Source organism: Myodes glareolus, chromosome 5 (genome assembly GCF_982192425.1).
Source record: "Myodes glareolus chromosome 5, mMyoGla1.1, whole genome shotgun sequence".
Taxonomy (NCBI): Eukaryota; Metazoa; Chordata; class Mammalia; order Rodentia; family Cricetidae; genus Myodes; species Myodes glareolus.
In genome coordinates this window covers 12,656,873-12,678,158 of record NC_142030.1, presented here as the reverse complement: position 1 = coordinate 12,678,158, position 21,286 = coordinate 12,656,873, and the positions used below count along the sequence as shown (strand labels likewise).

Genomic DNA, 21,286 nt, shown 5'->3' with positions numbered 1-21,286 from the left:
TAAGTGGCTCTCACCAATACCAATTCTGTCGGCCTCTTGAACTCCGATAAGTACTTTTCTGTTGTTTATTCATAACCCACGCTTGGCAACTGTATTACAGCCGAAGTAAGTCTACAGTAGACATAAACTCTGCAGTGATGGGGACAGTGAGGGCCTCGCCTGACCGGCTGTTGTCTCCCCTGGTTTATTGCAGGTGACTGTTGGCTTCTGGCAGCCATTGCCTCCCTCACCTTGAATGAAAAACTGCTTTACCGAGTGGTCCCCAAGGACCAGAGCTTCCAGAAGAACTATGCAGGCATTTTTCACTTCCAGGTATCAGGCCTTGCTTGGGACCTTTGTCATCACTTTTGTATCTTATCCAAATCTGTGGGATCAGAAACTCTGGAAATGAGGCCAATACTGACGTCAGGTTATCCCTCTGGGTGATTTGGGTACACGCTCCAGTTTGAGAGCCATTCCTTTATACATCTGTTCTATCAAACTCATCCTCTTTCCTTCTTCCTTCAAGCCATGGGGCCACGAGGGACTCACTCTGGACTAAGGATCAGGAGATATCAGACTGAGTCACCCACTTTGGCTGCCTGGGTGATACCAAGCAAGCTCTCTTCTCCACAGACTCAAAGAAAGACTAAATGTTGCTTGGTGCCTGTGGCATCTCTTGTGTGTGGATGAGGTGTGTAAATCCTCTCAGGGAGTTTAAGGTTCACCAAGCCTGGAGACTAGCTCACTAGCAGGGGGGACCCCAGCCAAGGAACCTGCTGAGGCACCTCCCTCTGCTTCTGCATGTGACACAGGTTGTTTTCCCACCCCTAGTTCTGGCAGTATGGAGAGTGGGTGGAGGTGGTCATTGATGACAGACTCCCCACCAAGGATGGGCAGCTGCTCTTTCTGCACTCAGAAGAAGGCAATGAATTCTGGAGTGCTCTCCTGGAGAAAGCCTATGCCAAGTAAGTGAGATGGCGAGGAGCTGGAAGACCCTGGGGCCTCCCTGAAGGCTCTTGCCTGCCTTCCCACTTCCCACTCAGGATGCAATGGCCAAGTGTTTTCCAACATCCAGACAAACATAGGCTAGAAAGAAAGCATCCCTCTCAAGAGAAAGGGAAATTTGGGCTGGGAATTTAAGAGCTCATCTCTGGGGCTGGAGAGCTAGCTCAGTGATAGAGTCTTGGTTAGCATGCACAAGGCCCTGGTCCAATCCTCAAATATACCACAAATATATATATTCATTCATTCATTCTTGGGGCAGAATGAACGAATGTTTAAAATGATGATGATGAAGAACAAGAGGAAAATTATAGAAGGAAGTTTCTGTTCTGCCTAGTCCTATAGCTGTTCAGTTCCAAAGAAACACACAGAGGCTTATATTAATTATAAAATGTTTAGCCTATTAGCTCAGGCTTATTATTAACTAGCTCTTACAACTTAAATTAACCCATAATTCTTATCTATGTTTAGCCACATGGCTTGGTACCTTTTCTCAGTGCAGCATTTTCATCTTGCTTCCTCTGCATCGGGTGGCAACTATAGACTGAGACTTTCCTCTTCCCAGAATTCTCCTAGTCTGGTTGCCCCACCTATACTTCCTGCCTGGCTATTGGCCAATCAGTGTTTTACTGAACCAATATGAATGAAAAATCTTTAAAGTGTTCAAGTGCATTGTCCCACAGCAGAAAAGAAATATTTTTAGTACCAAACTGAAGCACTATCAATAAAAAGTCAGATCTGAAGATCTGAAAAGCAAAGCAGCCAGCCATTGACTCTTACCTCAACCTAAGTCTGAAATGGCGATCCTGCCTCCAGGAATCTCAGACTGAGACTGTGTGTGAGCTGTCTCCTCCCACTTCATAATCCTCTCTAGATCTGGAATTAAAGGTGTGCACCACTGGGGTTAAAGGCATGCACTGCCTGGTTTCTATGGCAAACTAGTGAGGCTGCTGGGATCAAAGGTGTGTGTTACCACTGCCTGGCTGTAAGGCTGACCAGTGTGGCTGTTTTACTCCCCTGATCCCTAGGCAAGCTTTATTTATTAAAATACAATTGAAATACCACTATTCCAAACTCAGCAAAGTTTCTGCTCATTCCTTGAGTGTCGTTTTCCTGACTGACATTTCAAGTCGAAAGGCTTCTTCGAGTTAGTCTTGTTTGCTGTCTGTCACTCCAGGAAATTTCTCATTCTGTTAGGGCAATCCTTAACCTCAAGGGAAGGCTCCCTGTTCCTATCTGTGCCTGGGCACCCCAGAAACCCAAGCAGTCAGGGCCAATTCTGAAGGGATTTTGGTTTTGAAAGCAAGTGGGAGACGTAGAAAGGGGCTGCCTGAGGATCTGTTCCTAGTGAAATCCTGGGGCGTCTGTCTAAAACAGTGGTCTGTGCTTGTTCTAGGCTAAGGACTTGTCAAACTGGCCAAGGTCTTTCCCTGGCCCTCTAGCCTACATCCTGGCATCATCTTTTTCCATGTCCCGTGATTCCCTTATCAGGTTGCTCATGGCTGTGGATGGTGCTTGTTTTCTTTCTTTTTTAACAGGCTCAATGGTTCCTATGAGGCGCTTGCTGGGGGATCCACAATTGAGGGGTTTGAAGATTTTACAGGTGGCATCTCTGAGTTTTACGACTTGAAGAAGCCCCCGGGCAATCTATACCACATCATCCGGAAGGCCCTCCGTGCGGGATCTCTGTTGGGGTGCTCCATTGACGTGAGCCTCAACTATTTCCTTCGTCTCTTTGGTCTGGTAGCATATTGGTTTATAGCATTCAGGAATGGTGAAGATCTAATGAGTGGGTGGAAACTAGGTTAGTCACATTTTAAGATTATATTTTGCTGGTAACTGTTGGAGCCTCTAAATAGTACGGCTAGACTCCTCAAGATAGCACAGCCTCGTCCCCTGGATCCTAGTTCCTATTTACTTATCATCATTTTGCTAAATCATCTTTGTCTGTGGGAAAGCAAATTGGCACCTGACAATATTTGATGGACTTGGAGATCCCTGAAGAATAGAGGATCCAGTCCTGACAGGAAGATTGGGAGTATGGAATGCCAATGTGGCCTTAGAGATCAGACCTGGAAGCCATCAGCCTGAGGGTCAGTTGTTACCTATCGCCCCAGATGCTCTCTTTCCTGTCTGGATGTCTTAATGGGTAGTTTCGTTTGTTTGCTTTGTTTTGTAACTATGCTCTCTGCCACACTCTAGGCTTGGCAATCACTTGCTACCTGCCTGGCTTATTAAAGGGGGTCATCCAGAGATGGGTCTCTATTTGTGGGTTGTTGCTGCCCCTGCATTCGTCCCACCCAGGAAAGTCCTGGCTGTGTGTTGTGCTTTTAGAAAGCAGTGTAGTGCTGGCTCCAAAGAGGTCAGGGTCACCCTGCCTGATCGGATTCTCTCTCCTTGACCAGGTCTCAAGTGCAGCCGAAGCAGAAGCCACCACCAGGCAAAAGCTGGTGAAGGGTCATGCATACTCTGTTACCGGAGTCGAAGAGGTAGGAAGGGGTTAATGTGAAATCTGGGATGTCCCAAGCAAGAGTAGGAGGTCACACTGAGAAGTTCTGAGTTGCCTTGGAGCTTTCTTTGCTTGCTCAGGGCAAGTTTCTCTGGGATGCAGAGCCCCAGACAGATGAGCTGTTGATTTGGGTTCTCCACAGGGTCCCTGCGACTCTTGGCTTCTCAGAGAACTGTCTAAGCTCTGTCTCTCTGGTTTCTGCTAAGTTTGACTCTTCTGAGACAGAGTCAGAAAAGTCATAGGGACTATTAGTTAGAGTCTACACACAGCCCAGACAAATGCTCACGTAGGCAAAGCACTATAAACCCGTAGGAGTCCCTAAAAGAAGAAAGGATTTCTACTCCAGTGTTCGGGGTGGTATTTAATAGTGGAAGGCATGTAGATATTCTCCATTCTCTGGTCCCAGCATGGCCCGTTACTATTCGTGATTTTTATTTCATATGTCCACCTATATCCAGATAGAAGTTGAATAATTTGGTTTATAGTTAGAAGTATAAATATAAGAGGACGAAAAGATAAAGATAAAATACATCAACCTAGACAGTGCTGAGGAATGAATTTTCTTTGGGGTTCTGAGGGGTCATGCAGAAAAAGCCACACACCAAGGACTCCAGCTCTTGCTGCTTATTGCAATGGTGACATCACTCACTACACGCCTTCCGCCTGGACATGGTCTTGTTAAATCAAGTCCACTTCGTAAACATGACTTGAGAGTGTGAGGAAACTTTGGGCTAGTGTGTGACGGGAATGATGATGCTCTAAATGTCTGTTAAACTGACCTGTTTAAGTGTATATGTGTCAGGATGTGTGCAGCGGTGCATGCGGATCATACGTGAGTGCTCGTGAAGTAGTGGCTGAGTCTTTTCTGTTGTTACTATAACACAGTGCCTGAATCTAGATTTATAAAAGAAAGAGTTTTTGCTTTTGTTTTGTTTTCTCATACATCTGGAGTCTGGGAAGTATAACAGGGTAGCTTCATGCAGCTTCATAACAGCATCAATCAGAAGGGTAAGTGGGCACACTCAGAAGAGAGACAAACGAGAGCACATTTGCTGTATAATACCTTTAACAACTAATCAAGTCCTGAGAGAATGAGAACTCACACTGGAAGAGTGAACTCAGGTAGCAAAGACAGTAACCCCATCTCCTGTTTTAATCCCTTGAAAGCTCCACTTGCAAGCCCCACGACTGCAGTGACCAAATTTTACCATAAGTACTTGAGGGCATTTATAATACTAGACATTGGAGACACTCTGCTAGGCACCTACCTTTTCCTGGAGAGATGTGAGCAAGCATCCACTCACCAGATAAGGCAACAGTGAAGACAGAGCAAAGAAGCAATTCTGCCCAGCTCCACCTCCGTGAATCAGTGGTTATGTGGCTTACATGCCAACAGGAGCATGGACGACTCAAATGCAGCTGCATCACCAGAAAGCCAGCATGGTGCGGACACACGAAAACTGCACCCCTGGAGCTCCCTGCATGACTTGCAGGCAGCATCCAATGGAGACTCTCTGCTCGCCCTGCAACTGCCCGCTGCTTTTATAGCCTTGGGGATGGGCTTTGTAAATCTTACAGCTTTCAGGAATTTCCTGGGCCCCCACGTTTTCTTTACTTCCCAAGTCTAATGAGTTTTCTCGAGGAGGGGATAGCTAGACAGCTGACTAGGTAATCTTGAATAACTGGGCCTCTCTGAGTCTCATATTGTTGAAGTCGAACTGTGAAGTTTAAATAAAGCAATCATGCATCAGAGGAATGCTTAGCATTATGCCTACCCAACTAGTAAGCAATCAATAAATGTTAACTTCCATGCTATTGGCTTTGTTAGGGGGGCATTTATTAGGATGCTGTCTCTGATATTCAGAACAAGGTCCAACTTAATCAATTGCAAATTCTAAACCTACGTTTAAGTAGATACATCGTTGGTTTGTGGTAGATTTGCTCTTCATTTGTTCTAATAGCTTGTGAAAACAAAATTTTTCCAAAGCTTAAAAGCAAGCATGGCAAGCAGAGGAAAGTGTGGTCTCTTGGAGATATTTGAAACACTGAACGCCCTGGGTGCAGACATGAGCTCCAGGCTGCAGCAGTGTGGTGATTTGCCTGTGTATGGCTCTTGCAGGTGGATTTCCGTGGCTGCCCAGAGAAGCTGATCAGATTGAGGAATCCGTGGGGTGAAGTGGAGTGGTCTGGAGCCTGGAGTGATGCGTAGGTCTCTCTCTCTCTCTCTTTCTCTCTCTCCCAGTGATCACCTCTCCCTGCGTAAAGGTCATAAAACACACACCATGAGCAATGCGATCTGTTGTTTAGCGAGTTCTGCAGCACTTGCTGTCTGTAGATGACACAGTGTGCTTTGGAAATATTATCCCATGGTTCCAGGAAGGGAAAAGTAGAATAGAACCATTTTTGCTGCAGGTTTTGATTATGAATTTCTGCCTTGACACTTGGAAATTTGGCAGCTCTGTGGAATTTTTTTCTACTTATTTTCTACCTACCAAACTGGGTACTACAAACTGGGTACTACAAGGTAAAATCAATCACTTGTAATTAGATTTCCCTGCCACAAACACTGTTCTCCTCAGTACCAAGAAAAAACAAAGATGTTGGGCAAACCTTGATCCTGGGAGCCATGGCCCACCCAGGCAGTGATGAGTGGGTGTGCCCCTTACCCATGAGTTCTTGAGTAGGTGTTGATTATTGGGTGGAAGTACAACCTCTGTACTGCCTGTCTCCTGGTAAGGGAAGTCAGTCCAGGGAGATGAGGGCCTGGGGTGGCTATACTCTGGCATCTGTGTCCCCAACATTTTCTACCAGCCAGAGCCACGGTCTGAACTATTTACCTACTGGTGGTTGGAGAAAGAGGACATGGAAGCTCGAGGTGATGTGTCTGAACTCAGCATCCAGCTCTGCTTTGCTGTTGTTTAAGTTTGAAACATCAACAATAGCAACAACAAAAATCAAACTTACCTGGAGATTAGATTAGATCTAGAATTCTCAACCAGATCCCATAACTTTTGCTTGCACTAAGCCACACAGTGGGACTCAGCACTAACTAAATGAATGTTCAGTACTCCCTAACCAACACCATAGCATGGAAGTTTACATTTATTGATTGCTTGCTACTGGGTTAAGCACGGTGCTAATCATTTCAAACACACGACTGCACTTGATGACTTTAAGAAGCCCCAGGACACTTCTGCTGGTTCCCAAGTGCTTAGAAGTCAGCTGGAGGGGGAGGTTGGGTCTGGCTGTCTTCTTGGCTGATGAGGGAGGAGCAGGGCTTTTGTTGAGTATGGTCATGGAAAAGCTTTTGTTAATTTTTTAGGATTGATACTAACCCTGTTCACTTACCTAGACAATGCACATTTCAGGAAAGCCCAAAGCCGTAAAGGTCAGGCAGCTGTAGATGGCATTTGAACAAAGTACATTGTTCCAGAAAGGCTACCAGCAGGACACCGAGTGACATTACCTCTAGGAAATTTCCATAAAACTGGGCCTGATGATCAAAGCTGTTTTCTTAGGAAGCGGACAGTACCTGTGTCCCTGGAGCTGGCTGGGCCCTCTTATAAATAGATTCACCCCAGTCTGATAGAAGATCAGAGTGACAAGTCCCTAATGGATACAGGAGCACCTGCCTTTCTAGCAGCAGGACCGCCTTGTTCCTATGGTCAGAGGTCTGTGAGTCTTAATAGGAATGTAAAACTTACCTAGAGAGTGAAAATTAGAATGGAACCGTTATGTTTCTGCTGCATGCCCAATGACCCCTGTAGGAGCCCATGCCCTTGGCTTCATTCCTTGCCTTCAGTGGTACCCTGCTTCATACCTGTCTCCTTTCCTTGATGTGGGGGCGTCCCTTCTGTGGTCCTTTGGGGACATTTAGCTGCAGCAAACAGCTTGCACATCTTGGCAATGGCTGCCTCTGGCTCATTATTCCCCCCTCCACAGAGCACCTGAGTGGAATTACATAGATCCCAGGAAGAAGGAAGAGCTGGACAAGAGAGCAGAGGACGGAGAGTTCTGGTGAGAGGCTGTGTGCAGAAGGGCTGTCTCCTAGGGGTCAGGCTATTCCCTGACCCCTAGGTGCTCAGGTGCTCAGGCCAGGATTTCCAGAAAGGTGATGATGTTCCTAGCATGGGGGCTTTTCTTTTTCTCTGCGCCTGCACCCTAGTATAATTCTACCTCTCTTCTCATGTCCAAGCCATTGCCCACAACGGCCTAACTGCCCGCTGTGAGCTTGAAACAATACAGCTTAGAGGCAAGGGCTGCACTGGTATCCCCTACTGGGGGCGGTTGCCCTTTGGTTCCTGGTCCTAACTCTGTATGGCTGGCAGACACAGGAGGGAGATTCTTCAGAAACAGAGATATTGACCACAGTGACAAATTTACATGGTAGCCCTGCTTATTTGGGTCCCTGGACCGTAGAACTGGATCTGGGCAGTCTACAGCTGTTTGGAAGAACAGAGCTCATTCTTGGACCTTCAATCTCTCTTCCGGTCCAGCCCACCTCATCCACACTTCCTTCCGGTCCCTTTGTTCTTCAGGATGTCCTTCTCGGATTTCTTGAAGCAGTTCTCTCGACTGGAAATATGCAACTTGTCCCCAGACTCCCTGAGCAGTGAGGAGGCCCACAAATGGAACATGGTGCTCTTCAACGGCCGCTGGACACGAGGCTCCACAGCTGGGGGCTGCCAGAACTACCCAGGTGAGGCAAAGGCCACCCGGCTCTTCCTCCCTGGGCTGCATGGCTTTTAGGATGGATCTTTGGATAATGAATGCCCTTGGGTCTGAGGTGCTGTTTCTACTCTGGCTTGGAGGTCAGGCCAGCCAGGGTGGACAGTGGTTTTGCAGCTGTCTACCTGAGGCCTTGTCTCGGCTCCTGCCTGTTTAAACCATCCATGCTTCAGCCACCCCTGTCCTTTCGGCATGCCTCTTCTCACTGCCTGTCCTTGGGCCATCACTAAGGCCTCCTGTTCTTCCCTTGGCCTTTGGCATACCCTCCCTGGTTCAGCTGGCTGACACCACCACATTGAACTTGGGGGTAGAGCAGTTAACGATGTCAGTAGACAATTGAGTGTTTTCGGTGGCCTGCACTCAGAAAAGCGGCCATTCTGCTTGTGTTGCCCAAGTTATGGCTGAAGGGGTGAGGGCGTGGAGTCAGGAATGGACAGACACAGGCTATGTGTGGGTCGTGTTCCATTCAGTGGGGTGGGGGGGGTCATCAGGGATCTCTCCCTGGCGGGGATGTCCTTGTGCAAACCACTGCCTCTGCATTAGCTCTGGCTCCTTAAAGGTGAGAGCGGCCTCCCTGGTTCTTGACAGATGACTAACATGTACTTGTGTAGACTCCTCCTAGGTCGCGTCCACTGAGTCAGCTGCTGAAGAAACCACTGAGACATGACCCCCAGCTCTCGGGAGAAACAAAGGAAAGAAAAACACACTCCCCTCTTGCTCGTTCCCTACCTCCATGCTTCCCTGGCTTGCTGTTGCTCTGTTGATTTGTGTTGATTGACTCAGTATCTCCATGCAGGGGTGAGGGGTAGCCGCTTTCTTCCCAGCCAGAGAGCACTGCATGCTGTAGAAATGGCAGCATCATTGTAAAACCCCATGTGGGTTCAGACCGGGAGCACAAGGTCTTACCTTCTTCCCCATCCATCTCCATCTGGTTACAAAGACCAATGTTGACAGATCTGAAACGGGAGCTGGTGGCCTGCCCCCGTCAGTCAGGTCGTGAGACCTGAGGGGTATTCCTCTCCTGGAGCTTCAGTTTTTCAGTTCTCACAAGGGTTCATAATTCCTACCTTCCAGCTCGCTGGGGCCCACAGGAGCATTGCCGTGCAGAGCACACGGGGAAGCGCTTTGTAAACTGTGCAGTGTTAGACAAATGGGATGGATTATTTTTATGGCCCATTCTCTTCCTCTAGTACTGTTAAGGAGTAAACAAAAAACGTAGGGATTGCAGTAATGCTACATTTGGGAGAAATTAAAATATGCTCACCATTAACAAGCTCTTAGAAAAGACACAGGAAATGCGCATGGATCATTCTGGAAGCTCAGAACCATAGGGGGTGCCCAAGGTGTCTGCATGCACCAAATCATAATCCCATCTGGGCTGCCAGCTAGCTGTCAGGAAGAAATGGATTGTTCTTGCCTCGTGGTAATGAAGTAAGCACAGAAGATTACCGAATTTTCTGTCTCCCCCGGAATTCACAGACACTTGATCTTAAAATCTATATACACCTATGCCTTGAGTGGAAAAATAAAACCTAGAAATGCAGGCTCTGAGAAGGAGGAATTGAATACGTATTCTCACTGTTAAAGAAAAAAATAATGAATGGGCCTTGGACATAGGAGAATGCTATGTGGCTTTACAGAGTTTTCACCGCCATGCAGAGATTGTAAAAACACCCACCAAGCCCTGCTCATCCTAATCCACTCCTCCCCAATGCTTTGTTGCAATTGACAACCTAGCATGGTAGAGTCTGTCAGACCCAGCTTCCTCAATTATACCCTTAGCTCAATTCCATCAGAGAACTGTTGTGTGTCTGTGGCGGATCCCTTAGGCTCCTCTGTGCCTAGCTTGGATAGTTACTAAGTTGAGAGAGCCTGTTCAAAAGTTGCCTTTGAATAAAGGTGTCTTGCGCGTGTGTGGAGCATTGCTTTGTGTTTGTGTGTGTATGCATACTCGTAGAAGATGTTAAGTATCCACACTGTGCCTTATCCGCATCTTCTTATTCATGCTCTTTTGCGCTCTGTCTCTTAAGCCTTTGAGACAGGGTCTATTACTGAACCTGGGGCTCTGCCAACAATCCCTGCCTCCATTTGTATACCCCAATAGCACTGCATTTACAGGGACATGTGTTGCAGGTTTTCTTGGACCACCAGCCCCCAAATCATGACACAAAGGCTTATTATTAATTATCAACGCTTATCCTTAGTTTAGGCTTGTTTCTAGCTAGCTTTAGAAATGAACCCATTTCTACTAATTGATGTACTGCTCTGAGGTTCTTTACCTCATCTATGGATTGTCTATGCTTCTCTTCTGTTTCCTCTATGTCTGGCTGGCTGACCCCCAGATGACTGGCTGGTTCCCCTTTACTCTCTGCCCACCAATCCCACCCATCTCTCTTCTGCCTAGCTATTGGCCATTCAGCTTTTTATTAGGCCAATCAGGTATCTTAGGCAGGCAAGGTGAAATAGCAACATATTTTTACATAGTTAAACAAATGCAACAAAAGCAACACATCTTTAATAGTTAAACAAATACAGCATAAACAAATACAACATATCTTTACATAAACAAATGTTCTATCCTATGTTATTTATCCCGTTTGCCTAAATAAAAAGTTTTTCACTTTAATATAGTAAAACTATATATAGTTACCCAAGTTTCCTCTGCAGCATTGGATCATCCATCTTCAGCCTACAGGCTGAAGATTATCTGGCAGACATTTCTATGAAGCAGAAATTTTGAAGGACTGTCTCACTTTGTCTTGGCAATGTTTGGCAGTCACTTTCCCTTGTCTTGCAGAATATCTGGCAAACTTTTCTATGAAGCAGGAATTTTGAAGGACTACCTCACCTTGTTTTGGCAAAGTTCAATAGATACTTTCTTTTGTGTCCTACATGTCTAGTTTGGATGTTATACTGTCAGCAGTTGAGGCAAGGACAATTTCTTGCCCAAATGGCTAGCTTTGTCACAATGGAAGCAAACTCTATATGGAGATTATTCAATATCCAACATTCTTTTATGAAGTAGATTGGTGCTGCTAGGAGCAGATGTGCCCTGCTGTCATGAAAAGTCTTAATTTATTAAACACAATACAATATTAAACATATTAAAATAAATGCAATATTCTGTAGGTCTCTGAAGAATTTGAAGATTACCTATCTATCTAAATATATCTGTTTAACTTTGAAAACCTATCTAACATGACTACAAGTTTGATTTTTATGATTACTGACCTGTATTTCTTAATTATACATTACATTTTAAAATGAGATGCATAGGTACAATACCTTAAACAACAGTAGAAACACACACACACAGTATAACAAAAATAACTTTAAATTTGTACCAATATATCAAAATCTATACCAATGCAAAATATTTGAGGTTAATAGTTGTGAGAGCTTTATGCCCTGTGGGCATGGCCAAGAGCTGCATTTAACTGAGAGCCGCATCTTACTAGAAGCTGCATTTAAGTGCCCCAGCTCTTGGTGCCTGCACTGTGTCAGGTGTTTTTCTTAGCTTCTTGTTTCTACTTGATGTGCTGGTTGCTCAAGTGCTCTCTGTACAGCAAAACTGTCCTCTGTATGCTACAAGCACCAGGCTACTAGGAAGTCGTGTCTCTTTTCTTCCAGTTTCCTCAGACCCTATATAGGACCAAATGTTGTTTTAACTTTAGCACAGTGACTACGCCTTAATCTACTGCGCTCTCAGTCAGCAACTGCAATGCTGCAGTTATCGGCCTGTTTCTCTATCAGCAGCCTGACAGCTCAGGCCACAGGCACTGGCCCTGTCGCTGCCACTAAAGGTCGTTTTGGCTAAATCTCTATCATTCTAATTATGAATAATACTTGAGATACCAAGGCTGGGGTGAAAACCTGCTAGCTCAGAGAGACTGAGAAACAACTTTCTCGTTGCTGGTGTCCATGGAAGACCCATGCTTCCCTTTCACCAAACCTAAAAAGGCCTGTGCCACTCCAAGTCCTACTACATCCTGTGACTCTCTATCTCCCAGGTGGTCTCTGATGCTCTATGATTACTTTCTGTCAACTAGCTGCTACCTCAGCCCTCTGACTCAAGGTTAATTTTATTTAATCAACACAAATGCAATCACAGTGTGGTCAAATATCCCCCCAACACACATGCATAACCATGACTGACACTTTGACATGGTGCTAGGATCTGAACTCAGGTCCTCTTGCTTGTACAGCAAGCCCCCTTACCCACTGAGTCATCTCCCCAACTCAAAAGGCATCTGTTTAAGTATTCATAGGTGGTGTAGCAGGAATGCTTAATGACACTGTGATTTCTCTTACACTATTGAACGATGTGTCTCATCAGTAGGCTGCAACACTTGGCATCATGGGTGGCTCCTTGGGCTGAGGGATAGAGGCTGTGTCTCAGGGCCTCATGGGGTTAAAAACCCAAAGCTAGGGCTTCTGGGCTTGGAGGAGCACATGGTGGTCAAGTGGCTTTCTAGGTATCAGGCAGGGGCCTCCTTGGTTCTCCCAGGACTCTGCTGTCAATCATCTCAGAGACACACTTTTCCCTAAGGAGCTGCTCCAGGTGGAGTCTTCAGGTAAGAACAGGAAGAAATGGAAGGCTTCCAGGAAGGCAATATATTACTTCCTGGTGCAGCCCAGAGCAGCCTGGGATGACAGGATCTCAGATTTCACCACAGTTCTAGGCTACTGGATGATCAAGCCGACAAGATAGACATTCTAAGTATGTACTTATGGGGCAGGGCAGGGAGGTGGGAGGACCGCTCTCCACTTCTACCACGCCAGGCAGTCTGGCCAGCGTTAGCCTTTCATGGGGATGATGGAGGCTCTTCCCTTTTTAAAAAATTTCCCTTCTTCATCTCCTCGCCCCTGTTGGACCACTGCCACTGGATGACTTCCAGGCACTTACTGGACCAACCCCCAGTTCAAAATCCATTTGGATGAGGTGGATGAGGACCAGGAGGAGGGCATCAGTGAACCCTGCTGTACAGTGCTGCTGGGTCTGATGCAGAAGAATCGCAGACGACAAAAGAGGATTGGCCAGGGCATGCTCAGCATAGGCTACGCTGTCTACCAGGTACAGCTGAACCAGGCTCCTCTGTCGGGGTATACTGGTGTCTTTGATTGGGATGTTTCAGTCAGTGATTGGCGTTCATCATTTCTATTGCCCAAATATCCTTATATACGATGTCATCCTCGCTCCCTTACTTTCCTAGAACTCTTACTGTTGCTTGGGTTCCATGGTTAGGGACTCATCCCTATGGCTGGAATTTTTGCTGCTAACACTCAGATGCACAATTCATTACACTTTGCCTGTCAGTGAGAACTCGATGCGACTTTGCATATTAGACTCTTTTCCAAGAAGAGGTGTCTCAGGGTACAGGAGCCCAGAATGTGAGAGTGAAAAACATGTGTGCAATAAAATGCATTTCAGAGTGGAAGAATGTGGCTGGGTACAAAAGTCAAATGTACATAATCCCTTCTGTCTACCATAGGAGGTCATTTGAAACACATAAGGTACCAGCTTGGGTAAGAGGAATCACACAGTCATTTTTGGTTCTAGAGTCTCTGGGTTGAGGAACACATCTGGTTCTTGTCTCAGACTTCAGTCCCTGGTTCATGATGCCAGCCTTCTCCAGTAACTACCCTTCTGTGGACATTGTCTCCCTGATACAGTAAATCGAGTCTTCATAACTTGACAATTGAGCTAGGACCATGCTACTTCTTTACCCAGGCAGAGACTCCATACAATGTATCCCACGGGGAGTCAGATTTTAACTTTTTGTTATGGTTTTATTATAAGTGAATTTCCTGGTTAAAAATACAATTCTAATCAGGAAGACCCAGGGCCGTTGGGAGGCCCAACATCTCACTGTAAATTAATGCACATAAAATAAGCATTATAATAAGAAGTATTGTAATAAATTTTGTAACAAGGAAAGATTCAGTTGCCAAGCCCATACATTCTTGCTCCAGCTCCCTTTATCATATTCTTAAACTTAGGGTTTCAGGTGTGTGTGAGTGTGCGTGTGCATGTGTGTATGTGTATAAATATATCCTGACAAAAACAACCTAGTAAAGGGTTTATTTTAGCTTACTGATCAATGCACAGTTCACCATGGCAGGAAGTCAGGGGAGCAGGAACTTGAAGCAACCAGTCATTTTGTGTCTGCAAACATTAGGAGAGCAGTGACCACACACTGTTTAGTTCCCTTTCCGCACTCACCTATGCCAAGGCCCTAGCTAGGGAATGGTGCCACCCACAGTAGGCAAGTCTTCATATGTAAATTAACAATCCTACACAAGCTGACAGGCTTATTTTCCAAGTGATTCAAGATTCTATCAAGTTGGCAATTAGCACTAACAAAGTATGTGCAAGTGTGCATGTACCTGTGTGTGTGTGTGTAATTGGAAGAATGGGGGTTGGAAAAGAATTGCTACTTAATGGCGAGACAAAAGAACTGAAAGTAACTAAGCTCCATTTTACTCCAACTTTGCTCTTCCAGAACCCTGCCTAGGCATAAACACTGCAAGGCCACCCTCACTGCTTCCAGACGTTATAGCCCTGCGCGCATCCCAACACAACACACTTGCCTGATCATCTACTCCGTATCATGTGCAAAGCCAGAGCGGGGAACGCTGGGTACTAGCACACCGTTCCTGTCCTCTGGGTGCTCCCAGTCAGGAATGGGAAACCGATGACAGGGCAGGAGGGATGTGTAACGGTGGTGTCACCACAGCAGCCTGGGCTCCTCAGTTCATGCTGGCTGAGACTTTAATCAGGTCTGCAAAGATAACGTAGATTTCAAAGGTGAAGAAGAGAGAACAGCCAACCCCGAAGGCATGCCATGTGCTCTCTGACGGCTTAAAACCTAGTGACTGTTTCAGAGAACCGTCAGTTGGCAGGGGTGGCTACAGGGTGAGCCGCTTAGGGACGGTGACCAGTGCTCCATCCGTCAGGCCTCCTTCATTGTGTCAGAGCAACAAAACATCCTTTCTCAATGACTGTGTCTGGTATGCTGTTTGTACCAATAAATAACACACACAGCATGTCAGTTTCGTGTATCGAATTATAGCTGTTTATAAACTACTCCAGGGTGTGTGATATGTGGTCCCTCTTCCTGACATCGGAGGCATGTAATTTAGAGCGTGCACTCTGTGAACAGATTGGTCACACAATTTTGAAGTCATATTGAGGAGCTGGGTGGAGATGGATGGGGCAGCTGGAGTAATAGGAGCAGCCTGGGTGAGAGGAGTATCTGGGTTGTGGGGAATAGCTGGGCTGCAGGGATATCATAGTTTCATCCCTGCTTGTGTCTCCCTTCTCTGGCTATAGCCGTCTAAAACTAGACTCTAGCCTGAGCCTGAAGTCTTACCAGTTGAGAAGCTGCCAGGCACCCCTGAAGGCTAAAGAGCCCACCGTTTGCCACCCACGCAGAATCTCGCATTTCACAGATGGCTGCCCTTCCAGTCTCTGTGGGCAGTGGCTCTTCCTGTCTGGCCCAGGAGACTCAGGGCCAGGTGGACTCAGAGCATATTGTCAGAAGTGTCCAGGTCGCTGAGAGGAAGCTGGTCAAAGGAATTACGGAAGCTCCTGATAGGCAGGGAGGCCTCTGCGGGGCTGATTGTGTTTCAAACTCCAAATGAGAGGAGAGCTCATGCCCCTTGACTGCTCTAGCTCTGCTGAGAGAATTCCAGTCAGACCTCACTTCCCCTCAGCATGGAAGGCAGTCGCACAATGGGCCTAAGCTGCCAGGACACTCTTCTGGTTCAAACAGCCTGTGTGGTAGGGCAGGGGAGCGAGGACACAGGAGGGCTGGGATTCTCTTTTCTAGCCTGACACAGGAGCACTGGGCATAGCAGGGCTCCCCTTCTGGGTCTGGCTGCTCTTCTCCACAGTTGTGCCTGAGGAGAGAGCTGCAGTCGAGCCAGCGACAAAGAACTCACTATATCCTGTAATCAAAGCAAGGGGTGAGGAGGAAGGTTGCTGGGATGAGGGAGTCAGGCTACCACATCCATTTCTCCTACGTCAGTGACATCCCCCTTGTCTAGCTTCTACACTGCCTGACATCGCCAGCGTAAAGGAAGGAGCCCCTGTCCTTCCAATTTAAAAATGTTGACAGAATCTCCTATAGGCCCAGTTTGGGTCACTATGGCTGAAGTTAGTATCAGTTGTGACTTAGGTTGAGTGGAATTTTCTTCCAGCCAAATCCATGCTCTGCCAGGCCCAGGGTGGGAAGAACTTGGATCCAATTTAAGCTCAAACGTTATTACTGTTGAAGTATTTGGGAGATCTGGGTAGATTACACAAAGTAAAAGGTAAGGGCTTCCCCAGCCCCGGATTTCTAGGACTCAGCCGTCTGCACATGGCTTTGAATCCACCAATCACTTTTCAGTTCAGAAATGCTTACCGTCCGTCGCTCCAACTTCCTCTCTGTGTGCTGTCGTCTGTCTGTCTGTCTGTCCTCAAGGTGTCGGGAGAGCTCCCAGGTGACCTGTTCTTGTCTTTTGTCCTGCAGATTCCCAAGGAGGTATGTGAGTATGGCCTGGACAGAGGTGGTCTCCACAGGGTAAGCAAGGGCATGCCCGCCTTTGGCTCCATGCTGCAATGGAGACAGGCTCCCGTGGCTACTCTTTTGATCCCATGAGCTGGTAGTCCTGAGAGCCAGTGAAAACAAGCGCAAGCCCCACCTGTCAGACCCTTTGTGAAGGGAACAGGAGTGAGCCTTGCCCCATAGGAAAGGTGGCTTGGTCTGAATAAGGCGATTACTGCATACTGTAGGGTCCTTCTTGTCTGGCCACAGGAACAAGTGCTCTGGTGTCTGATTAGAAAGGGAAGTGCCAACTTCACCCTCTGCTCTTGCTTGTCCTATGCTCCTCAGTAACTCACAACTGGCTTAGAGGATCCGATTAGTAGTGTCCTTATGGTCTGAGGTTCCCTCTGACCTCCTGAGCCTTGTTCACCGGTACCACCCACCTAGACTGACTAAAGGTAGGAGCCAGGAAATACCCAGAACATATGGGAAACACACTTGCATGACCCCACAGAGAGCATAGTCAGCCCAAAGCTAGGACCCAGAGTGTGCTGGCCCAGGGTCATCTCAGCTGCAGCCTCGAAAGTCAAAAAATTCTCAGTGTACAGGCTACATCCAAGCAAGTTATGGCAGCCTCCTGGGGTCAGGAGAACACAGGCATTGGAGGTTTATAAACAGCCCCTCGACTCCAGTGAGGAACCATGACTGGGTTTTGACCTGGAGTCACTTGCACTAATTATACAGTAGCGTGTGACAGGCTGCTGCCTCCTTCCCTCTCTCAGGCTCTCAGCTTGACCAGGGATGTAGGTAGCGAGGCCCAGACTGTATTCCCAGATTGCAGACTACTGGTCTTTCATGCCCTTGTGTCACAAATGCAAGCTATTTATCACGTAGGGGACAGACAGGGTGTGTGGTTCGGTGCACTATTCTCACACTGGAAAATAATCGAAACCAAAACTTATGTATACATTTTCAGAGAGAATTCCAAGCATTGTGGCTGTCTCAGCTGCCACCTGGAAGGATCCCTGAGGCGTCCTGACCAGGACAATGATGGGGCGGGGGGGGGGCACAATAAGGGGTCCTACTTTTCTCCCCTGATCAGCAGAACTGAGATTCAGAACTTGTGGCCATGCATGGACACTGGCCACTCCAGGGTGGGTGTTTCGGCTCCTGCAGCTTGAATGCACCTGCCTCTGTCATGGGCATCGTGCAAAGATTGATTGTAGAGACACGGGGCTCTGGGGAGGCTTAATTACAGCGCTAACAATGTTGGCACCTGTGTTTTCGGAGCACTCTGCAGTCAGCAATTAGCCCGAGTCACACAATGGCAGCATCCTCCCGCTCTTCTTCACAACAGATTTATGGGAGTATCTTGCCCTCTCTGAGGAAGAGTCCTGATCCCCAGGAGGCCAGGAGGGACCCAGAACCAGGCTTGGATAGCTCCCTTCTCTGTCTGTCTTCTTCAGAGCTCGGTCGCTTTAATTGCTGTCGCTGCCGTCCCGGGCACTTCGCTTGAGGACCAGGGTTGAAGGTTCCTTCTTCAGTCCTGGTCTGGACTCTGAGGGTCAATGCTGTTCTCACAGGGACAGCTGCAGAGTCTGGTTGCTGGAATCATGAAGAAAGATATGCAAAGGCCACACTAGACACCCCAAGGTTCACTCTTCATTTAACTGGGGAGAACTACAGGGCAGAGAGGCTGGTCAAGGTCATGGTTAAGGCCCCACCTCATTGGGCTTGGTACCCAGGAGATACCCCAACCCACCTGATGATTGAGACACAGTGCTAGCTTGTGACTGGACTGAGAGCCTTCCGATCTTATACACAGGGGGCAATCCCTAATTCTACAGGACGGGCTGAACTCCAAGGAGAAACTGACTCTGCCCATTGCTCTGTGCAGCTGGAGAGTCACACGGATGCTCACCTGGGCCAGGACTTCTTCCAGACCCACCAACCTTCTGCCTGCTCCAGCACCTACATGAACCTGCGGGAAGTGTCCAGCCGGGTCCGACTGCCCCCAGGACAGTACCTGGTGGTGCCATCTACCTTCGAGCCCTTCAAGGATGGTGACTTCTGCTTGAGGGTGTTCTCAGAGAAGAAGGCCCAGGCTCTGTGCGTCTGCTTTGTGGGGATGTTTTCTGAATGAGGCCACAGGTGGGAGTGCAGCCGTGGGGGGCACCGATTGCTGAGGCACGGATTACTGAGGCACCTGCCCCCTGTGTCTAGAGGATGTTTGGGAAGAAGGACACCCAGTGGCCTACCCTGGGTGTGTCTCCTGCTACCTCTACAGTACTAGGAATTTCTTCATCCAGAAAAGTCAGGGCTGGGGAGACAGGGCACCATCAACAACCTATTGGCCAGCTTTCCTACCTCCTGGCAGAAGCTGGTGAGATCTGGTGCAGGAATGTACACACAGTACACACATACTCAGTATACACACCATAGACATACACACCAGTTATACACATTACATGCAACCCACATACTATATATACACTGGACATATATACAACATATGTACCATCTATGCACCCTCTCCTTATATATGTATACAATACCATATACACTATAGGTAAACACATACACATGTATAGCATGCACACTGTGTATAACATATATACAAACAACACATGCATCAGATACATAACGTACAAAACATACATATATTATTCATACCACATCATATACACACACTATAACATATTACGTGCACACCTAACACACTACATACATAATACATACCATATACTTCAATACCATGCAATATGTGTGTATACCACTAATACATTACTCACACACACAGCACACATACTCATTACACATACATCACACATAGAATATTCTCATAGACATTCAGAAATTATATACATATCCCATGTACCACATACCACGTGCACCAAACACATACCATACTGCAAATCCTAAGGCGCACCACATACACACTACCTATCTCCCTGCCATGTACCCACCCCCATACTTCACATTCTCCATGAGACCAGCAGAGGACATGGCAGCCGTGAGGTTTCATAAGAAAGAGCAGAGCCCCTGGGGTGAGATGGGGAGTGTCTCAGGACTCACTATGCTCAGCATTCTAGACCCTCTGATGAAAATGTCAGGGCAGGTCGTGGTTGGGGCAGTAAAGGGGAAGGATTCCTTTTAGGGGTTCAGCTATACAGTTGTTTTTTTAAAGCAGGAACTGAAAATCCTGGGTGTAAAATCAACTTCCCATTAGAGAAAATTCCCTCTGAAAGAACCCAACCGTTGACTAAACTTGCCTTTTCGTGTTTAATTCGCTTCTGTCTGAATTTCAGAGAAATTGGGGATGCTGTGGCTGGAAACCCACACAAGGTATGCTGTAGCAGTACTTTCTCATAGGGGCCACCAGCCCCAAAGAATGATGCAGAGACTTAGTATTAATTATGAAGGCTTGGCCTTAGCTTAGACTTGTCCCACTAACTCTTATAACTTAAATGAACCCATTTCTACTAATCTACGTTCTGCCATGTAGATTTTTACCTCTCCTTCATTCTGTATGTCTGACTCTCTCCATGTCTCGCTGGTGTCTCTCATGTGTGCCTAGATTCAATCCACCACCTACAGCTCCTCTCTCTCCAGGAAGTTCCAGCTAAACTCTTCATACTTAGCTATTGGCCTTTCAACTCTTTATTAAACCAATCAGCAGGCTCCTTGGCAAATACCTATCTTCACAGTGTACAAAAAGATTATCCCGCAGCAGTATGCAATACAGTTATACCAAACTCTCACACTACTATGTAGCAGGCATTCAAGTTTCTTATTAATTTAATGGAGTTCTTTATATATTGAGATTAGTAACATTTTATTTCTCTGGGACATAGTGCTATAGTGTCTAAGGAATGACACCAGCCTCTGTTCACTAGTCTACACACACACACACACACACACACACACACACACACACCACACATACATACACACATATTCGTGTGTATATTTGTGGTGTGTGTGTGTGTGCGCGCGCGTGCGTGCGTGCGTGCGTGCGTGTGTGTGTGTGTGTGTGTGTGTGTGTGTGTGATTTCTTTCTTCTTCATGGGACAGAACCCAGGGGTGAGGGAATGTCTTTACCTGACACAGGTCCAGCTCCATCCCTCTGCCTTTCACCCAAATGGACTGAGTATCTGTATGCAGCTGCTACTCAAAGTGCCCTCTAGTGGCTGAGCCTGCTGTCCTGGAATGGACGGCAGTGGGATAGACATGTTCTATTATTGGGAATAATCAACCATATAAGCTGGCGTTTCTATAGATGAGTGGGAGCATCCCACCTGAATACCCATCTGCCTGGGGCTTGGGAATGAGTTTATGCGGCAGGAAATGCCCTGTCATCTGCCTCATCTTCCTACGGTAGCCTATCTGGTGTGATTGCTCCTCAGGTCGGCAGCCCACTTGTTAACCTTCTCCCTGAACTACTAGGCTCATTCTGGGCATGACTCTCAGCAGCTGTGCGCCAGCTGCAGCCAGACGCTCGGCTTCACACTCCCAGGGTCTTACCAGGCTCCCA

At 47.1% G+C, this 21,286-nt stretch overlaps 1 protein-coding gene across 3 annotated transcripts in view; it reads left to right on the top strand.

Annotated features, from left to right (window-relative positions):
• Capn8 (calpain 8) overlaps nt 1-21,286 on the top strand; it is a 71,464-nt gene that overhangs the window by 32,584 nt on the left and 17,594 nt on the right. Inside the window, exons 3-13 of one of the 3 annotated variants that reach the window (XM_048439542.3) lie at nt 194-312; nt 814-947; nt 2,523-2,691; nt 3,390-3,473; nt 5,613-5,698; nt 7,436-7,510; nt 8,032-8,192; nt 13,120-13,295; nt 16,738-16,749; nt 18,650-18,861; nt 20,061-20,097. In XM_048439542.3, coding sequence (XP_048295499.3) covers nt 194-312; nt 814-947; nt 2,523-2,691; nt 3,390-3,473; nt 5,613-5,698; nt 7,436-7,510; nt 8,032-8,192; nt 13,120-13,295; nt 16,738-16,749; nt 18,650-18,861; nt 20,061-20,097 — 1,265 coding nt within the window. Of the gene's footprint in view, nt 1-193; nt 313-813; nt 948-2,522; nt 2,692-3,389; nt 3,474-5,612; nt 5,699-7,435; nt 7,511-8,031; nt 8,193-13,119; nt 13,296-16,737; nt 16,789-18,649; nt 18,862-20,060; nt 20,098-21,286 lie in introns of all 3 variants that reach the window. The other 2 variants (XM_085687602.2, XM_085687603.2) reach the window with 2 other exon arrangements.